Source organism: Rhinopithecus bieti, unplaced genomic scaffold (assembly GCF_001698545.2).
Source record: "Rhinopithecus bieti isolate Rb0 unplaced genomic scaffold, ASM169854v2 scaffold_45617, whole genome shotgun sequence".
Lineage (NCBI taxonomy): Eukaryota > Metazoa > Chordata > Mammalia > Primates > Cercopithecidae > Rhinopithecus > Rhinopithecus bieti.
Window position 1 is genome coordinate 1,497,112 of NW_016819136.1, and position 25,124 is coordinate 1,522,235.

The 25,124-nt window shown below is 42.0% G+C and overlaps 1 protein-coding gene across 1 annotated transcript in view; it reads left to right on the top strand.

Annotated features, from left to right (window-relative positions):
- GRAMD1C (GRAM domain containing 1C) overlaps nt 1-25,124 on the top strand; it is a 119,632-nt gene that overhangs the window by 5,901 nt on the left and 88,607 nt on the right. The window contains 2 exon segments of the mRNA XM_017858574.1: nt 7,369-7,541; nt 13,724-13,870. Coding sequence (XP_017714063.1) covers nt 7,515-7,541; nt 13,724-13,870 — 174 coding nt within the window. The 5' untranslated portion in view covers nt 7,369-7,514.

Below are 25,124 nucleotides of genomic sequence, written 5' to 3' on the forward strand. Positions count from 1 at the left end.
TCTTTTCTAATTTTTTTTTAATTCTCTTTTGTAATTTTTTTTTTTATTTTTTTTTTTTTTTTTTTTTTTTTTTTTTTTTTTTTTTGAGACGGAGTCTCGCTCTGTCGCCCAGGCTGGAGTGCAGTGGCCGGATCTCAGCTCACTGCAAGCTCCGCCTCCCGGGTTCACGCCATTCTCCTGCCTCAGCCTCCCGAGTAGCTGGGACTACAGGCGCCCGCCAGGTCGCCCGGCTAGTTTTTTGTATTTTTAGTAGAGACGGGGTTTCACCGGGTTAGCCAGGAATGGTCTTGATCTCCTGACCTCGTGATCCACCCGTCTCGGCCTCCCAAAGTGCTGGGATTACAGGCTTGAGCCACCACGCCCGGCCCAGTTATTGTATTTTTCAACTCCAGAGTTTCTATGTGGTTCCTTTTGTAATTTATATGTCTTTATTGATATTCTTTATTTGGTGAGACATTGTTCTCATGGGTCTCTTTCTAATTTGATTTCTTTTAGCTCTTTGAGAATATATGAAATACTTGATTTAAAGTTTTGTCTGCCTAGTGCTCAGGCTTCATTAGGGATGGTTTCTATTATTTTTCTCTGTATATGGGTCAAACTTTCTTGTTTCTTTGCATACTTTATTTTTTGTTGAAAACTGGACATTTTGAATGTTACAATGCAGCAACTTTGTTTTGTTTTGTTTTTGTTTTTGAGACAGAGTCTTACTCTATTGCCCAGGCTGGAGTGCAGTGGTGCGATCTCGATCCGTTACAGCCTCCGCCTCCCCAGTTCAAGCGAGTCTCATGCCTCAGCCTCATGAACTACAGGCATCCACCATCATGACTGGCTAATTTTTGTGTTTTTAGTAGAGACAGGGTTTCGCCATGTTGGCCAGGTTGGTCTTGAACTCCTGACCTCAGGTGATCCACCTGCCTCAACCTCCTAAAGTGCTGGGATTACAGGCATGAGCCACTGCGCCCGACATAATGCAGCAACTTGGAAAATCAGGTTGTACACCTCCCCAGGTTTTATTGTTGCTGCTTTATTTTAGCATTTATTTGTGGTTTGTTAGTATCTTTTATAAACTACTTTTTTATGTTATGGTAAAATATACACAAGATAAAATTTACCATTTTATCCATTTTAAGTATGGTTCGGTGACATTACGTGCATTTATATTGTGTAATGATCACATCTCCAAAACTTTTTCTTCACCCTAAACTGAAACTTTGAACCCGTTAAATAAAGCCCCATTCTGCCCTCCTCATGGCCCCTGGAAACCACCATTCTACTTTCTTTCTCTGTGAATTTGACTACTCTAGGTACCTCATACAAGTTGAACTAATTTTGTAAAGTTTGCATTCTTTGTTATATGTGACCACATAAGTCTCTGTTCTGTCAGATTAGAAAAAAATAAAAACAGAAGAAGAAAAATACATACAGAAATAAGGAATTATCTTCCAGACTTTGCAGATTGGCTTTCTGTGTGTTGGGTATACCTGTAACACCCAGCCAGGCAATTCATATCTCTGCTTTAGCTGAGCAGAAAGTCAGCCAGGGGTGGAAGTTTAGGGCCTTCTTAGGTCTTTTCTGAGCATGTTCCCAGCTCTGGGGATGCATGTGGCCTTCTGGATTCCCAGGAATTTGTGAGAGTTTTTCAAAGCCCTTATTTCCCAAAGATTCTCATTCCCCACGTATTCCTGTTAAGCTTTTCAGATTGTCCATTGTTTGCCTGAACGGTTATCCCTTGCCCCAAGTGATACAGGTCATATATTTGTTTTCAAATGTTTTCTTTTCTTTCTTTCTTTGTGTGTGTGTGTGTGTGTGTGTGTGTGTGTGTGACAAGTTTTGCTCTTGCTGCCCAAGCTGGAGTGCAATGGCACTATCTTGGCTCACTGCAACCTCTACCTCCCGGGTTCAGGTGATTCTCCTGCCTCAGCCTCCCAAGTAGCTGGGATTACAGGCATGCACCACCACGCCCAGCTGATTTTTGTATTTTTAGTAGAGACGGGGTTTCTCCATGTTGGTCAGGCTGGTCTTGAACTCTCGATCTCAGGTGATCTGCCCCCTCAGCCTCCCAAAGTGCTGGGATTATAGGCGCGAGCCACCGTGCCTGGCCCAAATGTTTTCAATAAACAGTCTACCTGCCCCCTCTACCAACTTTCCCCCACTGCCCAAGGCAGGTGTTCTACCCTTGGGAGAGTTCTGAGATAAAATCAGGCGCACAAGTCCTTGAGCCTTCAGGGAGCCACCAAACAGGTCAAAGCAAACAGATAACAATTCTTCGAGAATAAGGTCTGTACTGCTACCTCTGATACTAGGAATCAGTACCAGGAATGTGGGCTATTGTAGAGTGGGGGATGGTACCAGGGTAAGTTAAAATAAAATGTCAAGGCCGGGCGCGGTGGCTCAAGCCTGTAATCCCAGCACTTTGGGAGGCCGAGACGGGCGGATCACGAGGTCAGGAGATTGAGACCATCCTGGCTAACACAGTGAAAACCCGTCTCTAGCAAAAAATACAAAAAACTAGCCGAGGCGAGGTGGCGGACGCTAGTAGTCCCAGTGCTAGGAGGCTGAGGCAGGAGAATGCATAACCCGGGAGGCGGAGCTTGCAGTGAGCTGGATCCGGCACTTGCACTCCAGTCTGGGCGACAGAGCGCGAGACTCCATCTCAAAAAGTAAATTAAATAAATAGAATAAATAAACTGTCACAAAAGTCTCTTACTGATACTCAGCTGTTTTCTCTTAATTAAGCAATCCCCTGATTGTGGTAAAGTTTTGATGACATTCCAGAGTTCCAAATAAATTGTTTCTGACAGCTTTTGCCACCTTATTTGTTGCTTTTGTGGAAGAACAGACTTTTGAAGTTCCCCACTCTGCCATTTTTGTTGATGTTGCTCTTCCTTATTCTTTTAAAAATTATTATGAAACTGCATAGGATCCCAGATTCTAATGGATGGAGGTATATCATTGATTTAACCAGTCCTTTATTGATGATGATTTGTTTTCAATTTTTACTACTACAAACTATTCTTCTAGGAATAACTTTGGATTATTTTGCATGTATGCAATTACATCTATAGGAAAAACTGCAGAAGTTGGTATTGCTGCAAGAGTGTATGCATTTTGTACTTTTTGTAGCTATTGCCAAATTTGCTACATTACTTTACACTTCCATTATTATTATTATTATTATTTTGAGACACAGTCTCACTCTATCATCCAAGCTGGAGTGTAGTGGTGCAATCCTGGCTCACTGCAACCTCTGCCTCCTGGGTTCAAGCGATTCTCCTGCCTCAGCCTCCCGAGTACCTGGGATTACAGGCACCTGCCACCACGCCTGGCTAATTTTTGCATTTTAGTAGAGACAGGGTTTCACCATGATGGTCAGGCTGGTCTCCAACTCCTGACCTCAAACAATCCACCTGCCTTGGCCTCCTAAAGTGCTGGGATTACAAGCATGAGCCATCGCACCCAGCCTCTACACTTCTATTATAAGAGTACTGTATCCCCACAGCCTTGTCAGCAGAATGCGTTTTCAAATTTCTGTACTTTTGTCAATCCAATAAGTGAAAAATAGTATTTCAGTGTGGTTTTAATTTCTATGCTATTCTGTGTGAAACTGAGGATCTTTTATATTTTTAAGAGACACTTGCCCGGGTGTGGTGGCTCACGCCTGTAATCCCAGCACTTTGGGAGGCCAAGGAGGGTGAATCATGAGGTCAGGAGTTCAAAACCAGCCTGACCAAGATGGTGAAACTCCGTCTCTACTAAAAAAAAAAAAAAAAAAAATACAAAAAAGGTAGCTGGGCGTGGTGGTGGGCACCTGTAATCCCAGCTACTCCAGAAGGTGGGACAGGAGAATCGCTTGAACTCAGGAGGTGAAGGTTGCAGTGAACTGAGGTCGTGCCATTGCACTCTAGCCTGGTGACAAGAGCGAAACTCCATCTCAAAGAAAAAAAAAGACACTTTTTCATGAACTTTCTGACATATACTTTAACAATTTTAACTTGACTGTGGTTTTTCCGTATGTTTATCTGGGAGCTGTTTACGTATTAGTGTGATCTCACTTTAAATACATGACCATTAATCTCAATTAGGCATTTGTGTTGCCCAGCAATGCTACTGTTTTACTATTTTCCTAAAACATTAGTCAGTTCATTCTCCTGTGCTCCTAAGTATTTCATAATTTCTCCTTTCTCTTCAAACTTCTAACAACTTTTCTTCCACATTCACTTTCACCTTATGTTCTATTTCACTGCAAAATATATCAATGCTCTTCAGCCAAAGTCCAGGAGAACCATAGCTGTAGTTGGACAACACTGTGTTTATCGACTCATTGCAATGAGGGTGAAAGAACTCCATGGAGAACCATGAGGACATCTCAGTTAAAGGGTGTTAGAAAGGTCTTACTACAGGATTTGGGTCTGTGTTCAGTGATTTTGCAAGGAGGATTCAAGAAGCTTTGTCCCGGATTACATACTGTCAATAAGATGTGGTTATTCTGATTGGGTATCTTAATAACTATCTAGAAGGTACGTGGAATAAAGTGAAGCTAAAGCTGTGGTTGGGAAAGAGGCAGCAGTCAGTCATATTAGTCAGCATAGGGACATAGTCATTTCTGTGGTTCGAATGATGTCCACATTTTTGGCTGTGTTTTTCTCATGATTACCCAGTGGCCTTCTTTTTGTCTTATTCTATCATGATCATACAGTGGCCTTGCTTAATATTGGTGTTCTGTGACATTTTTTATGTTTAACAGAACACAGTTTATGCAAAGTTTTGCAGAATGAGGATGGAAACCTGTCTTTTATTGATTATCTTATTAAGTAATTTGTTCTTTAGTATGTCATATATATTTAAGAAATATGCTCATGGCCGGGTGTGGTGGCTCATGCCTGTAATCCCAGCACTTTGGGAGGCTGTGGTGGGTGGATCACTTGAAGCCAGGAGTTTGAGATCAGCCTGACCAACATGGTGAAAGCCCAGCTCTACTAAAAATGCAAAAATTAGGCGGGCATGGTGGTGGGCACCTGTACTCCCACCTACTCAGGAGGCTGAGGCAGGAGAATTGCTTAAACCCGGGAGGCAGAGGTTACAGTGAGTCAAGATTGTGCCACTGCACTCCAGTCTGGGTGACAGAGCGAGACTCTCTCAAAAAAACAAAAACAAAAACAAAACAAAACAAAAAAGAAAATACACTCAGTGTATGACATTTTGTGGAACTGGATTCAACTCTTTTCCATCTTTTCAACTTTACATTATGATTTTTAAATATATGTAAACAGTAAAAGAATAACTGAATAGTAGTATACCCTCCACTTAGATCAAGTAATTAACATTTTGCTATTTTGTTTTCTCTGTGTATTCATCTTCATGGAAGCATTTGGAAGCAAGCTGCAGACATGGGGATACTTCACTCCTAAATACTTTAAATTTTTTTTTTTTTACATCCCCATGGATAACAGGGAACTCCTAAATATTTTAGTGTGAGTTTTCTAATAATAAAGACACCCTGCAACATAGTCACAGATTATTATTATTTATTATTATTATTATTTGAGACGGAGTTTCACTCTTGTTGCCCAGGCTGGAGTGCAATGGCCCAATCTCGGCTCCCTGCAACCTCCACTTCCCAGGTTCAAGCGATTCTCCTGCCTCAGCCTCCCAAGTATCTGGGATTACAGGTGCTCACCACCACGACTGACTACTTTTTGTATTTTTAGTAGAGACAGAGTTTCACTATGTTGGTCAGGCTGGTCTCAAACTCCTGACCTCAGGTGATCCTCCCATCTCAGCCTCCCAAAGTGCTGGGATTACAGGCATGAGCCACCACGCTCTCTTTCTTTCTCTTTTTCTCTTTTCTGGAGATGGGTCCCCGCTATGTTGCCAGGCTGGTCTTGAACTCCTGGACACAAGCAACCCTCCCACCTTAGTCTCCCAAAGTGCTGGAATTACAGGAGTGAGCCGCTGTGCCTGGCCTAGAATGTCTTTTATATAGCTGTTTGGTTGGGAACTCTGAACCCCAAATATCTGAGACAGGTCTCAGTTAATTTAGAAAATGTATTTTGCCAAAGTTAAGGACGCACTTGTGACACAGTCTCAGGAAGTCCCAGTGACATGTGCCCAAGGTGGTTGGGGTACAGCTTGCTTTTATGTATTTTGGGCAGACCTAATACATCAATCAATACATGTAAGATTTACATTGTTTCAATCTGGAAGGGGAGACAACTCCAAGGGGGAGAAGGGGGGGCTTTCAGGTCATTGGTACATTTAAAATTTTTCTGATTTGCAATTGGTTGAAAGAGTTATTATTGACTAGGAGCTGTTGCTTGCACGTGTAATCCCAGCACTTTGGGAGGCCGAAGCGTGCAGACTGCTTGAGTCCAGGAGTTCAAGACCAGCCTGGGCAACATGGCAAAAACCTGTCTCAACAAACAAACAAACAAGTAGTTAAGCATGGTGGCACGCGCCAGTAGTCCCAGCTACTTGAGAGGCTGAGGTGTGAGGATTGGTTGACTCTGGGAGGTGGAGGTTGCAGTGAGTAGAGATTGCGCCACTGCACTCCAGCTGAGATAACAGAACCAGAACCTGTCTCAAAAGAAAAAAAAAAAGTTATTATCAGTAGAAAGGAATGTCTGGGTTACAATAAGGGGTTGTGGAGACTAAGGTTTTATCATGCAGATGCAGCCTCCAAGTAGCAGGCTTCCGAGGGAATAGATGATAAATATTTCTTATCAGACTTAAGGTCTGTGTTGATGTTAGTAAGGCACGTCCAATCCCCTCTTTCATCATGGCCTGAACTAGATTTTCAGGTTAAATCTGGAATGCTCTTGGCCAAGAGGAGAGGTCCATTTAGATGGCTGTGGGGAGCCTTAGCATTTTATTTTTAGTTTACAGAACCAAGAATCTGCAATACTTACAGCAGTTAATCAGTAACTTCAATCCTTTATTGGAAGGAACAAGAGTTTCCTGGCCTGGCACTGTGGCTCACGCCTGTAATCCCAGCACTTTGGGAGGCCGAGGCGAGCGGATTGCCTGAGGTAGGGAGTTCGAGACCAGCCTGACCGACATGGTGAAACCTTGTCTCTACTAAAAATACGTAATCACAGCTACTCGGGAGGCTGAGGCAGGAGAATCGCTTGAACTGGGAGGCGGAGGTTGCAGTTACTCTTGGCACTCCATCCAGCCTGAGCAACAAGAGAGAAACTCCGTCTCAAAAAAAAAAAAAAAAAAAAGTTTCCCGAGCAATTCACGTTTTCGTACATCGGGGCAGGGTACGCCATTTCCTGGGAGGCACAGGAGTTTGTGGTTGGGAATAGGTAAGGCTCCTTGTGACCCCTAGAAAGACAAGCCTCCAGGCTAACCCAGTAACACCCTCGTCAGGAGTCCTTCACGGCCGCCGGAGGGCGCAAGGAGCTGCGGCTGGAAGCACTCGAAGGGCCGGCGGAGAAGGCGCGCTGAGTCCGTCGGAGCTCAGTGCGCGCCGGAGGTGGGCGCGGGGCGGTACCGCGACGGCGGAGGGAGCCGCGATGGAGGGCCCACCGACTGTCCGCCAGGTAAGCGGGCCTCGCTGGGGTAGGTTCCCATCCGTGGCTTTACCCTACTTTTTCTCACGGTGGTTGCTTGAACCTTCTCAGATTACAGTTTTAATCCCTCCCTTCCCTTTTCTTCGTGCGTTTGGGAGTAATATGGAAAGTTGTTACGGAGGAAACGGTTTCCAGTGCCTCTGAGAGCCCTTTCCCTACGGGCGGTGGTGAGGACATCTGCTTCCCTGTGGGCGTTGAGGGCTTGAATTTGATCCCGAAATGTCCTGGTGCGGATGTCTCAGTTCCAGGCCCCTTGGGTCAGGCCCCATGGTCGTGATTCTGACTCAGTGTCACGTTTTTCCAGCCTCGTCCCCTTCTTTTCATTCTCAGCCCTGTTACAAGCGTCCGGATAGTTTAAATCACTGTGCTGTCAGCCAAGTTTTTGATTTCAACTAGTCTAGTTTTATCATTTGTTTACTACTTTACTTGACAAAATGGAAAGCGTTCTTATTAATATTCAGGATGAAACCCCGCTTTTGTTGGAGGGGCTCCTCCGTTTCTGAACACCTCCTGCTACATTGGTTTGTGTGTATATATTTTACTTTTAGAGAACTGCGGTCAGTGCTGTATCTTCTGAAGAACATTGTGGTTTACAGATTGGTGGAGGTACACAAATAATTGTTGAATGAACAAGTGAATGAGTGTGTTATTTCACTTGATTTGAAAAACATTACTATGAAATAGTCAAGCTGGATATTCACGAACCCAATCAGTCACTGATTCAATTATGTCCCTGGCACTGGGTATTCGGGATTAGATGGTGATTAACACAGACATGATCCCTGCTCTCAGTAAGCTTATTGTCTAGACTAGAGATAAAATTATTTCCTCTATTGTAGAGTTAAGGAACAGATGTGATGTACAGAGATTGACTTTGCTAAGGACCACACGGGTAATAAGTCAGAGAGACAGGAATCTATTGTAGCCACCCCAGAAAGCCAGAATGGACCCCCACCCCAAATTTGATTCAGGTGTAGAAACTGATGATGCCACACACACACCATGAGGTTGGAGTGCAGACGAGCTCACTCCGGCTCACTGCAAGCTCCGCCTCCCGGGTTCACGCCATTCTCCTGCCTCAGCCTCCCCAGTATCTGGGACTAGGGGCGCCCACCACCACGCCCAGCGAATTTTTTGTGTTTTTAGTAGAGACGGAGTTTCACCGTGTTAGCCAGGATGGTCTCGATCTCCTGACCTCGTGAACCGTCCGCCTCGGCCTCCCAAAATGCTGGGATTACAGGCTTGAGCCACCACCGCTCCCGGCCCTGAAAAAATCTTTTACTTACATAATTAAGGTCTCTGGGGAGAGCAAGGCAGTCCTCTCAAGCAGCACCAAAATGGCTTAAGAGAGCCTCAGGAAAAAACTGGCTCCATGTCTTTTTTTCTGGTTAGGGTTAGGGAGTGGGGCCAGGGTGAGAGGTCCAGTATGCAGACAGGGGATTGCTTGAATTTCCCACCAAGATGAAGGAAGGAGCACCCAGACTTTCCTATCAGCTTACCCAGATGAGGTACAGAAGAGGAAGAGGGAGGGGTGAGGCAAACAAAGTAGACTGAGACTCGTGATAATTCACCCTTGATGTTTGATGACTGACATGAACCATTTGAATTTGAATTTGACTTTAAGTAAGCCATTGTGGCCCAGTGCAGTGGCTCATGCCTGTACTTCTAGCACTTTGGGAGGTCAAGGCACAAAGAAGTATCGCTTGAGGACAGGAATTTGAGACTAGCCTGGGCAACATAGCAAGACCCTGTATCTACAAAAAAAAAAAAAAAAAAAAAAAAAAAAAAAAATTAACCAGGCATGGTTGTGTGGCACCTGTAGTCCCAGCTATTTGGGAGGCTGAGATAGGAAGATCACTTGAGCACAGGAGGTTGAGACTGCAGTAACCCCTGTTTGTGCCATTGCACTCCAGCCTGGGTGACAGAGACCAAATAATTTTCAGAAATTTAACCAAGATGGTAGGCCTTACACTATGTGTGGCACAATGGCCCATCCTCCTTTTGTGAGCTCCTTTGTGAGTATGTCAAAAGATTGTCCTCAGAGGAGGATGTCATCAATGGAATGTTATACTTGTGCTCCTGGGGAAAATTTGGTGCAATTAAGATTTTTCGTGTAAAGGTTGCGTATGTGGTTAGCCAGGTAAAGAGATATTGTGTCTCTCGGGAGGTGAAGACCAACTATGGCTGAGGAGGTGTTGAAAGAGACACTGAACAGAACATATTAGCCAAATCTATTTTATTAGCCAAATAAAATATTTACTAGTTGTGGACTGGATAGTCAGTAATTTCAATAATATTGGGTATAGGGGCCTTCCTGGGTAAAATGACATCGTGGAGGATGTGGTAATGAACCATGAGGCACCGTTCATTCTTACCAAGTTTAACAGGCCAAATTGGGCTGTTAAATGGAGAAGCAGTAGGGATAGTTACTTTCTCACGAAGTAGGTGGTTTTTTTGTGTGTGTGTGTGTTTTTTTTTTTGTGAGATGGAGTCTCACTCTGTTGCCCAGGCTGGAATGTAGTGGCACGATCTCCGCTCACTGCAACCTCCACTTCTGGGTTCAAGCAATTCTCCTGCCTCAGCCTCCCAAGTAGCTGGGATTACAGGCACGTACCACCACGCCTGGCTAATTTTTGTATTTTTTTTTAGTAGAGATGGGGTTTAACCATGTTGGTCAGGCTGGTCTCGAACTCCTGACCTCGTGATCCGCCCAGCTTGACCTCCCAAAGTGCTGGGATTACCAGTGTGAGCCACCGTGCCCAGCCGAAGTAGGTCTTACATAACAAGTTTCAGTCCTTGAAGGCCCTGTTTTGTTTTATATTGGATTGTATAATTTTAACTGGGCATTGAGAGTGGCGGTCCACAGGGTCTCACTGTTTTGTTTGTTTTGAGACAGAGTCTTGCTCTGTCACCTGGGCTGGAGTACAATGGTGCAGTCACAACTTACTGTGATCTCCAACTCTTGGACTCAGGCAATCCTCCCACCTCAACCTCCCAAGTAGCTAGGACTACATGTGTGTGCCACTATGCCAGACTAATCTTTAAACATTTTGTAGAGTGGGGTGCTTGCTATATTGCCCAGCTTGTTCTCCATACTCTTGGCCTCAAGTGATCCCCCTGCCTCAGTCTCCCAAAGTGTTGGGATTATACGTGCGAGCCAGCATACCCAGCCTATGGTCCTACTTCTTTGAAAGCCAATTTGTAAGCTCTAAAGACTTGATTTAAATTTAGTTTATTACTAATTGGGACAGAGTGTCCATGGCCACAATAGGATATTTTAGGGCAGTGTATACCACGATCAATGGAGTATTTAGGCAAAGGAATAGTTCTGGTGGTTAAAGTGAGGCATACCTATTTGTTGTCTATTTTATGTTGAATAACTCCTAAGATTGTAGGGGATACCTTGTTTAAATTTAGTGGGAACTCTAGTTATAACTGTAATTTGAGACCCAATATTGATTAAGCCATGAAGATTTGCCAATTGCTGCATTTTAGCAGATGTTGAAGTTAACTTAGAACCTATGTTGTAGAGGCACAAAAGCCAGTCTTTTATCTTTTATTATATAAATTATTTTAGTAAATTCTGTATGTTTTATTAGATCAATTTATGGACTTCAGTTTCAGTTTTGTTTTCTTGTTTTGTTTTGTTTTGTTTCTTTTGCCATTGTATGTTTCCTTCCCTTCTGTCCAGGTTTGTTGGTTTCTCCCTCTCTTTCTGGAGGTTACTGGATATACTTCAGGTAGAGGAGGTCCTCTCTACTCTCTCAGGTTTACGAATGTCTTTCTCCAGAGAGACTCAAATCAGTAGCCTCATGGTTAGGGGCTTCCCCCATGGCAATGATTATTTATAGGGTTTAAGAACCTCAAGTTTGGCCAGGTGCAGTGGCTCATGCCTGTAATCCTAGCACTTTGGGAGGCTGAGGCGGGCTGATCACGTGACATCAGGAGTTTGTGACCAGCCTGGCCAACATGGTGAAACCTCATCTCTATTAAAAATATAAAAATTAGCCGGGTGAGGTGGTATATGCTTGTAATCCCAGCTACTCGGGAGGCTGAGGCAGGAAAATCGCTTGAACCTGGGAGGTAGAGGTTGCAGCGAGCCGAGATAGTGCCACTGCACTTGAGCCTGGGCGACAGACCGAGACTCTGTCTCAAAAATAAAATAAAATAGGCCGGGCGCGGTGGCTCAAGCCTGTAATCCCAGCACTTTGGGAGGCCAAGACGGGCAGATCACGAGGTCAGGAGATCGAGACCATCCTGGCTAACACGGTGAAACCCCGTCTCTACTAAAAAAAATACAAAAAACTAGCTGGGCGAGGTGGCAGGCGCCTATAGTCCCAGCTACTTGGGAGGCTGAGGCAGGAGAATGGCGTGAACCCCGGAGGCGGAGCTTGCAGTGAGCTGAGATCCGGCCACTGCACTCCAGCCTGGGTGACAGAGCCGGACTCCGTCTCAAAAAAAAAAAATGAAATGAAATGAAATAAAATGAAATAAAATAAAAGAACCTCAAGCTTAAGTGGAGCAGCAGCAGCAGCAGCAGAGGTATTTCAGGAACCTGGTTCACCATACGCTGTTTCTTTTTGTTGTTGTTGTTGTTGTTGTTGTTTGTTTGAGACAGGGTTTTGCTTTGCCGGCCAGGCTGGAGTGCTGTAGCGTGATCATGGCTTACTGCAGTCTTGACCTCCCTGGCTCAGGCAATCCTCCCACCTCAGCCTTCTGAACAGCTGGGGCCATAGGCACATGCCACCATGCCTGGCAAATTTTTTGATATTTTTTTGTAGAGGCCGGGTCTCACTATGTTGCCCAGGCTGGTCTCAAACTCCTGGGCTCAAGAGATCCTCCTGCCTCAGCCTCCCAAAGTGCTGGGATTATAGGCATGAGTCACTGTGCCTGGCCCATATGCTTTTATGACTACTCCTCCTTACTCCCCTACTCCATATTCTCTTTTTTCTTTTTTTAACTCCCTGATGAGTGCTCTTACTTGAGCAGTTACCCAATGAGCCAATACTTTTTTGAGATAGAGTCTGGCTCTGTCACCCAGGCTGGTGTGCAGTGGTGTGATCTCAACCCACTACAACCTTCTCCTCCCGGGTTCAAGCAATTCTCCTGCCTCAGCTTCTGAGTAGCTGGGACTATAGGCCACCATGCCTGGCTAATTTTTTGTATTTTTTAGCAGAGACAGGGTTTCATTATGTTGGCCAGGCTGGTCTCGAACTCCTGACCTCAAGTGATCTCAAAGTGTTGGATTACAGGCATGAGCCACCTCGCACAGCTGACACATCTTATTCATTTGTTTAAACTCCACTGTTTGTATAAATCAGAGCTTATTTACTAATTTTTCTATTGATGGACAGTGAGATTATTTCCACTTTTGTAGTATTAACAAACATTCTTGACTCTGTATATTAAATTGCTGCATTGCAGTGTATGTCTATCGTCTTTCCTACTGGGCTTTGCAAATTGTTCTCCAAAATAGTTGTACAAACGGACACTCCCATTACATTGTATTTTTGTGATTTATTATTCCTCTAACAGACTGTGCACTTCTGGAGACTGAGGAATTTGTTTTATTCATCTTTGTATCCCTAGTGCCAACCAAGCTATCTAGCACATAATAGTAGTTGGAAAATCTTTGTTTCATGTATAAATGTATGAACTTGGCTGGGTGAGGTGGCTCATGCCTATAATTCCAGTATTTTGGGAGGCTGAGGCAGGAGGATTGCTTGAGCCTAAGAGTTTGAGGTCACTCTGGGCAACATAGTGAGACCTCGCTTCTACAAAAAAAAAAAAAAAAAAAAAAAAAAAAAGGGGGAAAAAAGGGGGGGCATTTTGAGGCCCAACTACTCAAGAGACTGAGGAAGGAGGATTGCTTTGGCCCAGGAGTTCGAAGCTGCAGTGGGCTATGATTGGGCCACTATACTCCAGTCTGGGTGAAAGGGTGAGACCCTGTCTCTAAAGAAAATAATAATAAAAAATAAAGTAAATATATAACTATATGAAATATTGAAGCAAAAACATATTTATTACTGTCTTCTAAACATTTAAATATTGCCCTTTTAAAATTAATGTATATGTTGTGAACATTAACTTTTTTCTTTTTAAAATGGTCATTTCTCAATAAATAATTTACATGGTTTGATATTTGTTTCCAGGTGATGAATGAAAGGGATTCAAGCCTTGCCACTGAGTTACAGGAAGATGTAGAGGACAATCTTAGTCCAACTGTGGAAGAGAATAATGTGGTAGTTAAAAAACAGGGGCCAAATTTACATAATTGGAGTGGTGACTGGAGCTTTTGGGTAATTTCTTTTTTTACATCTTTATTTTAATCTTGAATGCAAATTTTCTTTAAATCTGCAAGAAGTCATATTTGTAAAATTTCTTTCTTAGCTTCTAGATTTTAGATGTTTCAGTTTTAGTTCAGAGTCCCAAAAGACATTTCTGATTATGCTGTCCTTTGACCACTAGAATGCACTGTTGTCTGGTTCGATGGAATGGAATTATCTGCTTCAATTTCCTTGTGTGAAAGCTACACCACGGAAGTGCATTCCACTTACGCTGTAGCTCACTGTATTGTCAAGAGACTAATCTGATACAGAAACCATATTTCTAAGTGTTGCTGAGAAGCCAGATATTTGATAAAATTTTGATTTAAAAAATTCATTCCTGTGCCTAAAGAAAGTTTAGCAATGTTCAACCTATAGTGTGTAATGACTATAAGATGGTTTTCAAGTTAGAAGCTACGCATTGTTTCCATTGTGTTCACTCGGTTGTGTAATCTGGATGTGCTTCAGGTTTCCTCACTGTAAAATGAGACTCCTGCTTGTTGATTAGGCACATTAAGATCTTAGAGTCTTTTTGGAAGAACAACACTTCTGTATGTTACAAATGCTAACATTTATTATATTAAAGAACTCATTCTAAGTCTAGCAATTCCTATGAGAGTTATGAACCGTTTGATAGAATCTGGTATGATACAACTGTAAGTGAAAATTGTATAGGATGGTAAGGCCTGTGTGGTTCCAATTAGTTCATTAGAAAGCTGATCTCTTGGCTGGGTGTGATAGCTCATGCCTGTAATCCCAGCATTTTAGGAGGCTGAGGTGGGCAGATTGCTTGAGCCCAGGAGTTTGAGACTAGCCTGGGCAACATGGCAAAACCCAGTCTCTGCAAACAAAAAACTAACAAAAATTAGCCAGGTGTGGTGGCACACACCTACAGGCTACATCCCAGCTACTCAGGAGGCTGAGGTGGGAGGATCACCTGAGCCTGGGAAGTTGAGGCTGCATTGAGCCATGATCCTGCCATTGCACTCCAGCCTGGGTAACAGAGAGAGACCCTGCCTCAAAAAAAAAAAAAAAAAACAAAAAAAACTCATCTTTTGAGGATTAGATATCCTTGGTAGCAGATTTTCTTATAAGTTTAGAGTAGGCCAAAAAAAGATTCATTAACAGTTTATAAAGATTAGTACAAGTACCATCATTCTGTTCATAATTAGCAGTTCAGTTCATTGGAATCTTAACAGTTATTGAATCTTAACATGACTAAATGGTTTTGATTTCCTATTAAGAAACATGACATCCTAAGTTTTTTTGAACAGTATTCCTTATTTTTATTTATTTATTTTTTTGAGACAGAGTCTTGCTCTGTCACCCAGGCTCGAGTGCAGTGGCATGATCTTGGCTCACTGCAAGCTCTGCTTCCCAGGTTCACGCCATTCTCCTGCCTCAGCCTCCCCAGTAGCTGGGACCACAGGCGCCCGCCACCATGCCCAGCTAATTTTTTGTATTTTTAGTAGAGATGGGGTTTCACTGTGTTAGCCAGGATGGTCTTGATCTTCTGACCTCGTGATCCACCCACCTAGGCCTCCCAAAGTGCTGGCATTACAGGTGTGAGCCACTGCACCCGGCTTGAACTGTATTCTAAGGAAAATATTTAATTGCTAAGAAATATATGAAAATAACAATACATCCTAAAAATAGTCATCTCTATTGACTATATTATTTTTGGTCACATTTAGAAAAGGTTTATGACAATATTGTAGTTTTTTGACCTTTATGCACTAATTTTTTTTTTTTTTTTGAGACGGAGTTTCACTCTTGTCACCCAGGCTGGAGTGCAATGGTGTGATCTCCAGTCATTGCAACCTCCACCTCCTGGGTTCAAGTGATTCTCCAACCTCAGCCTCCCAAGTAGCTGGGATTACAGGTGCCTGCGACCACACTCGGCTAATTTTTGTATTTTTAGTAGAGATGGGGTTTCATCATGTTGGCCAGGCTGGTCTTGAACTCCCAACCTCAGGTGATCCGTCCGCCTCAACCTCCCAAAGTGCTGGGATTACAGGCGTGAGCCACTGCGGCCAGCCCCTGCACTGATTTTTTTTTTTATGACTTACGTTATAGATTGGGGAACCTTCATAGGTTTAAGGACTATCTGCAGGGCTAAGTAGTTACTATGATTACTATTGAAGTAGTTACTGTGATTACTAGTGACAGACTTAAAGCAAGAAAAATGGTAATGCAAGAAAAGGAAAAAGCAAAGGAATGAGAGAATTTAGAAACAGGAGAGAAAAAAAGAGGGGTGTGTTCTAGATCCTTGCTACTAAAGGTGTAGTATGGGGGCCAGCAGATTTGGCATCATCTGATGGCAAATCAGAATTTTGGGCCCACTCTCAGACTTAGTGGATCACAATCTTCATTTTCACAAGATTTTAGGTGATTTACATTTACATTAAAGTTTGAGAAGCACTGATTTAGAGTGTCAGAGGTTTACTTTGGCTCAGTTTGGGCCCCTAAGCTGATTATAAACACTTTTTTTTAAGGACATTGTATATGAATTCACATAGAATAGACCTAAAGAGAAGTACAGTATCTCATAAGTTTTGCAAACTTTTCTACAGGTCGGTTACCCAGAAACCAGAACTATCAACAACTCAGAAGCAAACAAAAACAAACAAACAAAAAGACCCCACATAGCTGATATATCTAGTAATAGGAGAGATCCTCAAATCTTCATTTGGTGTTTCTTTAATATTTTTTTTTTTTTGCTATATTTTTATAAGCTTAAATAAACTGAATAGGATATTGAAGGTAGGGAAATTAGTTGGTAATAACACATAGATACCAGCAAGAAATGATAGTAGAAACTCAAAAAAGGTGAAGACACCTAGACCTTTGTTTTTTTATTTTAAATTTTTTTACTGCTATCTCTTTGATTCTCTCTCATCATTCAAGTTTGTTCAAAACATTACAAGAGGCATGAAAGGAAAATAATTGCATTTTAAAACTCGATCTGTCCAAAATATAACATATGAAACCATGCCATTATATCTTAGGAAATAAAAGCATTCGAAGTGAATTTGATATCCAAGTTCAAGATGAAGACTAACCTCAAAGTATGGCATGTGCAATGAAACCTAGACCTTTTAATGTGGAGGCCAAAGGTCTGTGCAACTAAGTTGGCTCTAAATAGTACTGTAGCTGGTAGAAATGATGTTTTAAAAGTCTGGAAAATAAATAATTCATTTTTTCTCTGCCATTTAAAATCCATCAACGTCTACCACGACTCTACCATGTTGCCTTTGTTTTCTTCATTCTCCCCCAAATAAAGAAGGTATTGAAGAAACACAAATATGATGGGGAGTTCACTGAGGGGTCTAAAATTAACACAAGGAAGACAAGCCAGGCATTGTAGTACATGCCTGTAGTCCCAGCTGCTCAGGAGGCCTGAGAAAGGGGATCACTTGAGCCGGGGAGTTTGAATCCAGCCTAGGCAATATAGTGAGACCTCTTCTCTAAAACAAACAAATGAAAATAAAACACAAGGAAGACAAGTAGCATAACAGGAATGTATTCATAAGGCACATGACCTGGTATTTAAGCAAATAATTAGGGATGTCAGAGCCAGTTCACCGGAATACCCAAGGAATCTAGAGTTGTGCTTTTTCACTTTAGAGAGGGTTCTAGCAAAAGAATGGATAACTTTAAAAAGTACTGGTATTTAAAGAGTTAAGCTACAGGGATCTGGGAAGTTCATTAATGTAGAATAATTCGCATGTTCTAGCCCGGCTAAATCAGTTGTTCCACAGTAGTGAATTTAGAGGGCAGCATGATATAATTGAACACATTGGAGACTGGGAACAAAACATCTGGAATAGAGTCTCTGCATCTGGTGATTTCAGGGTGTGGTCATCTTGAGTATGTTGCATAACCTGTCTCACCTCAGTTACCTCACCTATAAAATTAGAGATTGGGTCACGGTGTTACAACACTGGTCTGTCTTGAATCAGTAGTAACCTCACGCTGTTTAACAGATTGGCTAATAAGTGCCTTTCTGACAGTAAGACTAATTTAAATAATAAGGATGAACTCTCCATGGCTATTGATAGTGAGCAACGGCTTCAGATTTTCAGATTTTCTATTTCAATTCTGTAGTATAAAGATAGGAATCCTAGTTGTTGTATTTGTTTTATTTTAAAATATTGGGTCAAACATTGTGGCTCATGCTTATAATCCCAACACTTTGGGAGGCCAAAGTGGGAGGATCACTTGAGGCCAGGAGTTTGAAATCAACCTGAGCAACATAGTAAGACCCCCATCTCAACAAAGCAAAATAAATATTAGCTGGCTATGGCTTGCACCTGTAGTCCCGGCCACTTGGGAGGCTGACGTAGAAGGATTGCTTGAGTCCAGGATTTGAGGTTATGGTGCGCTGTGATCATGCCACTGCACTGCAGATTAGGCGACAGAGAGAGACACTGTCTCAAAAAAAAAAAAAAAAAGAAAATTTAATTCTAGTATGTGGGAAGTGAGTTTTATTACTACCTTTTAAACCCTAATGAAACAATACAAATTATGTGAAATGATGCAATGAAATTTAAAATACAGTTAATGGCAAATATTTATGCTTTTGCCCATTAACTTAGTAAAAAAATATATAGCAAAAGGTAGAACAAACAAAAAAACCCTTAAAACGAAAGACTTATTTTCTTCTTGGCTAGAGTAATAGTATATTCCATGTGGATTAAGATCCCAGAGGCAAGGCAGACAGAGATCTGCAGCAGAGGTATTTGTTTAGTGCAACTTCTGTTAGTGATCTAGAGTAAGCAACCGTTGGGAGTAGAAAATAGCCTTTGAGATTATTCATTGTGTATGTTCAGAAGATGACATACTTACCTGGGATTTTTTAATAGAAGTAATAGTGCTTTGGATAAGGTAGTTAATATTATATATTCTTTTGTGCTTCGATATTTCATTAATATTAAGTTCTTTAAAAATATTTGTCAATTGTATATACTTCTTTTTTTTTTTTTTTTTTGCTGTAAGTTTATTCAATGCAAAATAATCCTCTCCATTTTTACTGAGGTGTCTGACCATGTTCATGACCAAATCTGCCTTTAAACTGGAATTTGGTTGCTGACCCAGCCCCAACCTCGACTTTTTTGTCGGCACCAGGGGGCAGAGTACACCGTCTGTAGGTATCTCTGTCAACTTCCCCTTTTGTGAGTCTTGCAGGTCGCTCACCCTCCAGACCTTTAGGCCGAGGCCTGCCAGTCTCTGGACGGCTGCAGCGTAGGGTGGCAGGCACAATCTCTGGGGCAGATGAAGGTAATCACGGACATACTGGATGCCCTCATTGGTAAGGTACCAGTAGAAATGTCTTCAGGCAAACTGTTCCTTCATGTAGCCTCGGGACTTGAGAGACTGCATGGCCTTCATGACATGAAGGTTGGGCACATTCTTGTCTGCCAGCTCTGGGTATTTAGGCATGTGGACATCCTTCTTGGCCACCATAACTCCCTCCTTAAAAAGGAGTTCACAAATGGCAATCTGGTTCTTCTTAGGCATGAACATCTCCGCGGCGGTAGGGTCCGGGGCTGGGGCTGGAAAGGCTATACTTACTTTATGTATTTATTTATTTATTTTTTTGAGACTGAGTCTCACTCTGTCTCCCAGGTTGGAGTGCATTGGTGTGATCTTGGCTCACTGCAAACTCCGCCTCCCCGGTTCACGCTATTCCCCTGCCTCGTCCTCCTGAGTAACTGGGACTACAGGTGCGTGCCACCACACCTGCTAATTTTTTGTATTTTTAGTAGAGACGGGGTTTCACCGTGTTAGCCAGGGTGGTCTCGATCTCCTGACCTCGTGATCCGCCTGCCTCGGCCTCCCAAAGTGCTGGGATTACAGGCATGAGCCACTGCTCCTGGCCTATACTTACTTCTTTAATAGCAGATTTAGCTAATCATTGTATTTTTAAAGTGGAGGGATTTGTAAAGTTTTCTGAAATGTGTAACTAAAATAAAGTTTGCTTAGGGGTCCTTTGTGTGTTCTTTGAATAATTGTTTATTAGAAAATCTTGAAAAGTATGCATAAAGAAGATAGGAGATCTCTGATTCCTCAGGTCTTTGATTTAGGAAGGGAAGTAGAAAAAAAGATGGAGTAGGAGAATTTTAAAAAAGATTAGAATTCAAATTGATTATTTCTTGTTTTTTTTGTTTTAAAACATTTTAAGAATAAACAGATTTTCAAGCATTATCTACATATATGTAATAACTAGTATACTTAGGTTTTAATAGAAAATATTTATGTTTGAATTTTTCTAGGTAATATTTAAGTTTTCTTCCTTTCTTCCTTTCTTTCTTTCTTTCATCACTCTGTTGCCCAGGCTGGAGTGCAGTGCTGTGATCTTAGCTGACTGAAACCTCCACCTCCTGAGTTCAAGTGATTCTCCTGCCTCACTCTCCTGAGTAGCTGGGACTACAGGCGGGCGCCACCAACTGGGCTAATTTATATATTTTTTAGTAGAGATAGGGTTTCACCATGTGAGCCAGGCTGGTCTCCAGCTCCTGACCTCAGGTGATCCATCCACCTCAGCCTCCCAAAGTGCTGGGATTGCAGGCCTGAACCGCTGCGCCTGGCCAAGTTTTCTTTTCTTTTCTTTTTTTTTTTTTGAGACAGTGTCTTGCTCTGTTGCCCAGCTGGAGTGCAGTGGCTGGATCTCAGCTCACTGCAAGCTCCGCCTCCCGGGTGTAAGCCATTCTCCTGCCTCAGCCTCCCGAGTAGCTGGGGCTACAGGCGCCCGCCACCTCGCCCGGCTAGTTTTTTGTATTTTTTAGTAGAGACGAGGTTTCACCGTGTTAGCCAGGAGGGTCGATCTCCTGACCTCGTGATCCGCCCGTCTCGGCCTCCCAAAGTGCTGGGATTACAGGCTTGAGCCACCGTGCCCGGCCCCAAGTTTTCTTTAACTGTGCAAAAAATCAGAAGTCTTTATTCTGTACTTTATTTATTTATTTATTTATTTATTTATTTATTTATTTGAGGCACAGTCTCACTCTGTCACCCAGGCTGGAGTGCAGTGGCATGATCTTGGCTCACTGCAACCTCCGCCTCCTGGGCTCAAGTGATTCTCGTGCCTCAGCCTCCCGAGTAGCTGGGATGAGAGGCACGTAGCACCACTTCTGGCCTATTCTGTACTTTATCAGTAACTTATCCTGGTCACATTATTTATAGGTAAATTTTTCTACTTAGAAGTGGGGATAAAACTGGTTTATTTTTTTTGCCACAAATCTGATNGTCTCGGCCTCCCAAAGTGCTGGGATTACAGGCTTGAGCCACCGTGCCCGGCCCCAAGTTTTCTTTAACTGTGCAAAAAATCAGAAGTCTTTATTCTGTACTTTATTTATTTATTTATTTATTTATTTATTTATTTATTTGAGGCACAGTCTCACTCTGTCACCCAGGCTGGAGTGCAGTGGCATGATCTTGGCTCACTGCAACCTCCGCCTCCTGGGCTCAAGTGATTCTCGTGCCTCAGCCTCCCGAGTAGCTGGGATGAGAGGCACGTAGCACCACTTCTGGCCTATTCTGTACTTTATCAGTAACTTATCCTGGTCACATTATTTATAGGTAAATTTTTCTACTTAGAAGTGGGGATAAAACTGGTTTATTTTTTTTGCCACAAATCTGATTTATACATACATAGTAAGGATTAATTAATGTTGTACTATTAAAAAAAATCCCAAGAGGATTAATTAGTATGCTTGTAACATACTTTGGCAACTGGGGAGAATAGGTTTCCTGTAATCATGTTGTCCTCCACAACAACATGTCTTGGATTTATTCAAGCTTAGAAAGGTTATTTCAGATTTTTACTTTGGTGACTGATAAAAAATAATGAACTCATTTTCCAATTTATGTTGGATTAAAAAAACATTTTATTCAATTTGAAAAATTTTAAGTATAGTTAAGATACTGCTTGATAAACCTAGATGTCTTTTAACAGTTTTAGGTTGAATCGTAAAGGAATAAAAACCAACACTTCCAGCAAAACGAGAAGGGGACTATTTAAATGCTCTTCTGCTAAAGGTACCTAGCAATGCTGGATGAAATGTTTCAAACTTTTTTTTTAATAATGCATGTCTTGGCTCACAAAACAGCAAGGGAAATACACCTAAGGGATTAAAAAAAAAAAAAAAAAAAAAACAAGAGGGAACTGATTACCAGAGTTGTAAGCCCCTGAGCTAATGCTGAGGTACCCCTTAGGAATTTGCTCAGCATTAATGGCCATGCTGTGATAGGAGATAGGAGATAACTCCTTGAACTTGTGTGAGCTGGAACTGAGAACTCTTTATAAAGCCAGACTCCCTTACCCTCTGTGAAATACAGACAAAAAAAATCCACTACATCCACAGGTTGAAGACAAGGAAGCTTGTCTGTCTAAGCCCGGGCTTAGGGTGGGAGTGGGGGTAGTTTCTCCTGAGAATATGTAACTATAATCCATCTCTAAATGTAGTCCATCTCTCATGAAGTTTTGGGGCTTGGATTTAGTACTCTATAAGTGAGCAGAAAGAGATTCAATAAATAGTGTATTTGACCCTCCAAAACTTCATATAATAAAACTATTATACCAAAGAAAGACTATAAAAGTCATATGCTATTGTAAAGACAATAGAAGGAATTAAAAGTATTATAAATGGATAGGAAATTCTCAAGAACACCAGGCAGATTTGAAAAAATAATCAAATACAGCTTCTAGAAATGAAAAATATGTCACTGAAATAATAGTAATTAATGCAGAGGGCTTGGGAAATGGAAACTAAAGAGAGATCAGTAAACTGAAAGATATATACGCATTAGGAAATTACTCAAATTGTATCACTGAGAGATAAAGAGAGAAAGTGTGAAAGGGAGCAGTTTAAGATGTAAAGGAAATAGTAGAGAAGTCCATTATGAATCTTATAGCAATTTCAGAAGATGAACACAGAGTATGCTCATATTCAAAGAGCATGTGCATGAGGCAATATTCAAAGAGAATGTGCATGAAATATTTTCACTCAAGAGGAAGGGTTTTATAATCAGGAATTACAGTGAGCTGCTCACAGGATAAATTTAAAAGTATGTGAGCAGAGACATTATTATCTTAAAAGTGGCAAAGGTAGATATACATGAATTAAGAAATGAATGATCTTATTTATTCATTTATTAGAGTGTCTTCTATGCACGAGAATGTTCTCAGTGAACAGGATAGCCTCTCTACCACCCTGGATCTGGCAACAGAATGGGAGCTGGACAGTATATAAATAAACGAACATGTACTATATCAGGTAGTGATAGAAGCTATGAAGACAACAAAAGAATGTAAAGGTGTAGAGAATAACTTGGGAGGGAGTAGCGTTTTTAGTTAGGATGGTCAGGAATAGCTTCTCTGAGGAAGTGCCATTAGAGAGAGGCTTAAATGGTGGGGGCGGGTGAGAGAAGGAGAACACCAGTGAATCCTGGGAGGGAAGGGAAAGGGCAGTGGTGTTCTATGGAAAGGCCCTGAGGCCGGAATGAGATTGTCTTACTTGACAAATAGCCTGCTGAAGGGATTGCTATGGTCAGCGAGGGAACAAGAAAGATCAGGGATAATTATTCCTAGGTTTCTGGTCAGTGCAACTGGGTACATGGAAGTGCCATTTAGGAGAAGAAAAGACTGAGAGAGAAGTAGGTTCTGGCATGTGGAGAAATGAAGAGTTTTTTTTGTAACTGAGTTGGCAATGCGTATTTGATATATGGATAGAAAGGTCAGGTGGGCTATTGAATATACTACTCGAATCTTAGGGGAGAGATTAGAGCCAGAAGTAAACTGAGAAGTTTCGAGTAGGCATGATACTTAAAGACAGACTTATGAAGACTGGATCAGATCACTTAGGGAGAAAATATGGATAGAGAAGAGAAGTGGACTCTCCAGTGTTCAAAACTTCAGGTCGTGGAGCAGAAAGTGGCAAAAGAAACAGAGATTTGGTTAGGAGATAGAAGAAAATCTTAAAAAGCATGGTGTCCTCAAAGGCAAGTGAAGGAAGCCTTTCAAGGACAGTGATCTGCTGTGTTAGGTTGAGTTAGGTGCACCATGTGAGTTGGCCATTGGATTTGCAAGGTGGGGGTTGCTAAGGTCATTAAAAGTACAACGTAAGGGCAAAAACCTGACTAAAGTACCAGCTTTTGGACTGTTGTCCTAATCTTCCTTTGTAAAATTAGACTTATGGTTGTTTAAAGAGGGGCCAAAGGAAGAAAATGCATGTTTCATTAAAAACATATATACTGTTTTAAAGATCACCATATCAACATGAAAAAAATCTTTTGGAGGAAAAAACTACTAAGAAATTGCTTTACCAATAAATTAACATATTTAATAAATGACATAGAGAATATGGAAATTAACTAGAACAGTGATATGTTACTGGGATATTTATTAAGACTTCAACCTAAGTATAGCCCTTTGATTATCTAGGGCAATGAGATATTTAAATAGCACATAAAAAACAAATCTAAGATAATACAAAATTTCTAGCTCTACCTGCCTTTCCAAAAAACCTTTATTAGATACGATCTGTGCACTTTAAAACAGTGACACTGAGCCGGGCATGGTGGCTCATGGCTGTAATCCCAGCAATTTGGGAGGCCGAGGCGGGCAGATCACCTGAGGTCGGGAGTTTGAGACCAGCCTGAACAACATGGAGAAACCCTGTCTCTACTAAAAATACAAAATTAGCTGGGTGTGGTGGCACATGCCTGTAATCCCAGCTACTTGGGAGGCTGAGGCAGGAGAATTGCTTGAACCCGGCAGGTGGAGGTTGCAGTGAATTGAGATCATGCCATTGCAGTCCAGCCTGCGTAACAAGAGCAAAACTTGGTCTCAAAAACAAACAAAAAACAAAACAAAACAAAAACAGTTACACCGAATCCTATGAGCTACATGGGAGAGTGACTTTCTATCACCTTAGTAGTACTTTGATCAATAATTAAGTGATTTTGGCCGGACATGGTGGCCCATGCCTGTAATCCCAGCACTTTGGGAGGCCAAGGTGGGCAGATCTTTTGAGGCCAGGAGTTCGAGATCAGCCTGGCCAACATGGCAAACCCCCTCTCTAATAAAAATAAAAAAATTAGCTGGGCATGGTGGTGCGCTCCTGTAATCCCAGCTACTTGGGAGGCCGAAGTGGGAGAATTGCTTGAACCCAGGAGATGGAGGTTGCAGTGAGCCGAGATCACACCATTGTACTCCAGCCTGGGCGAC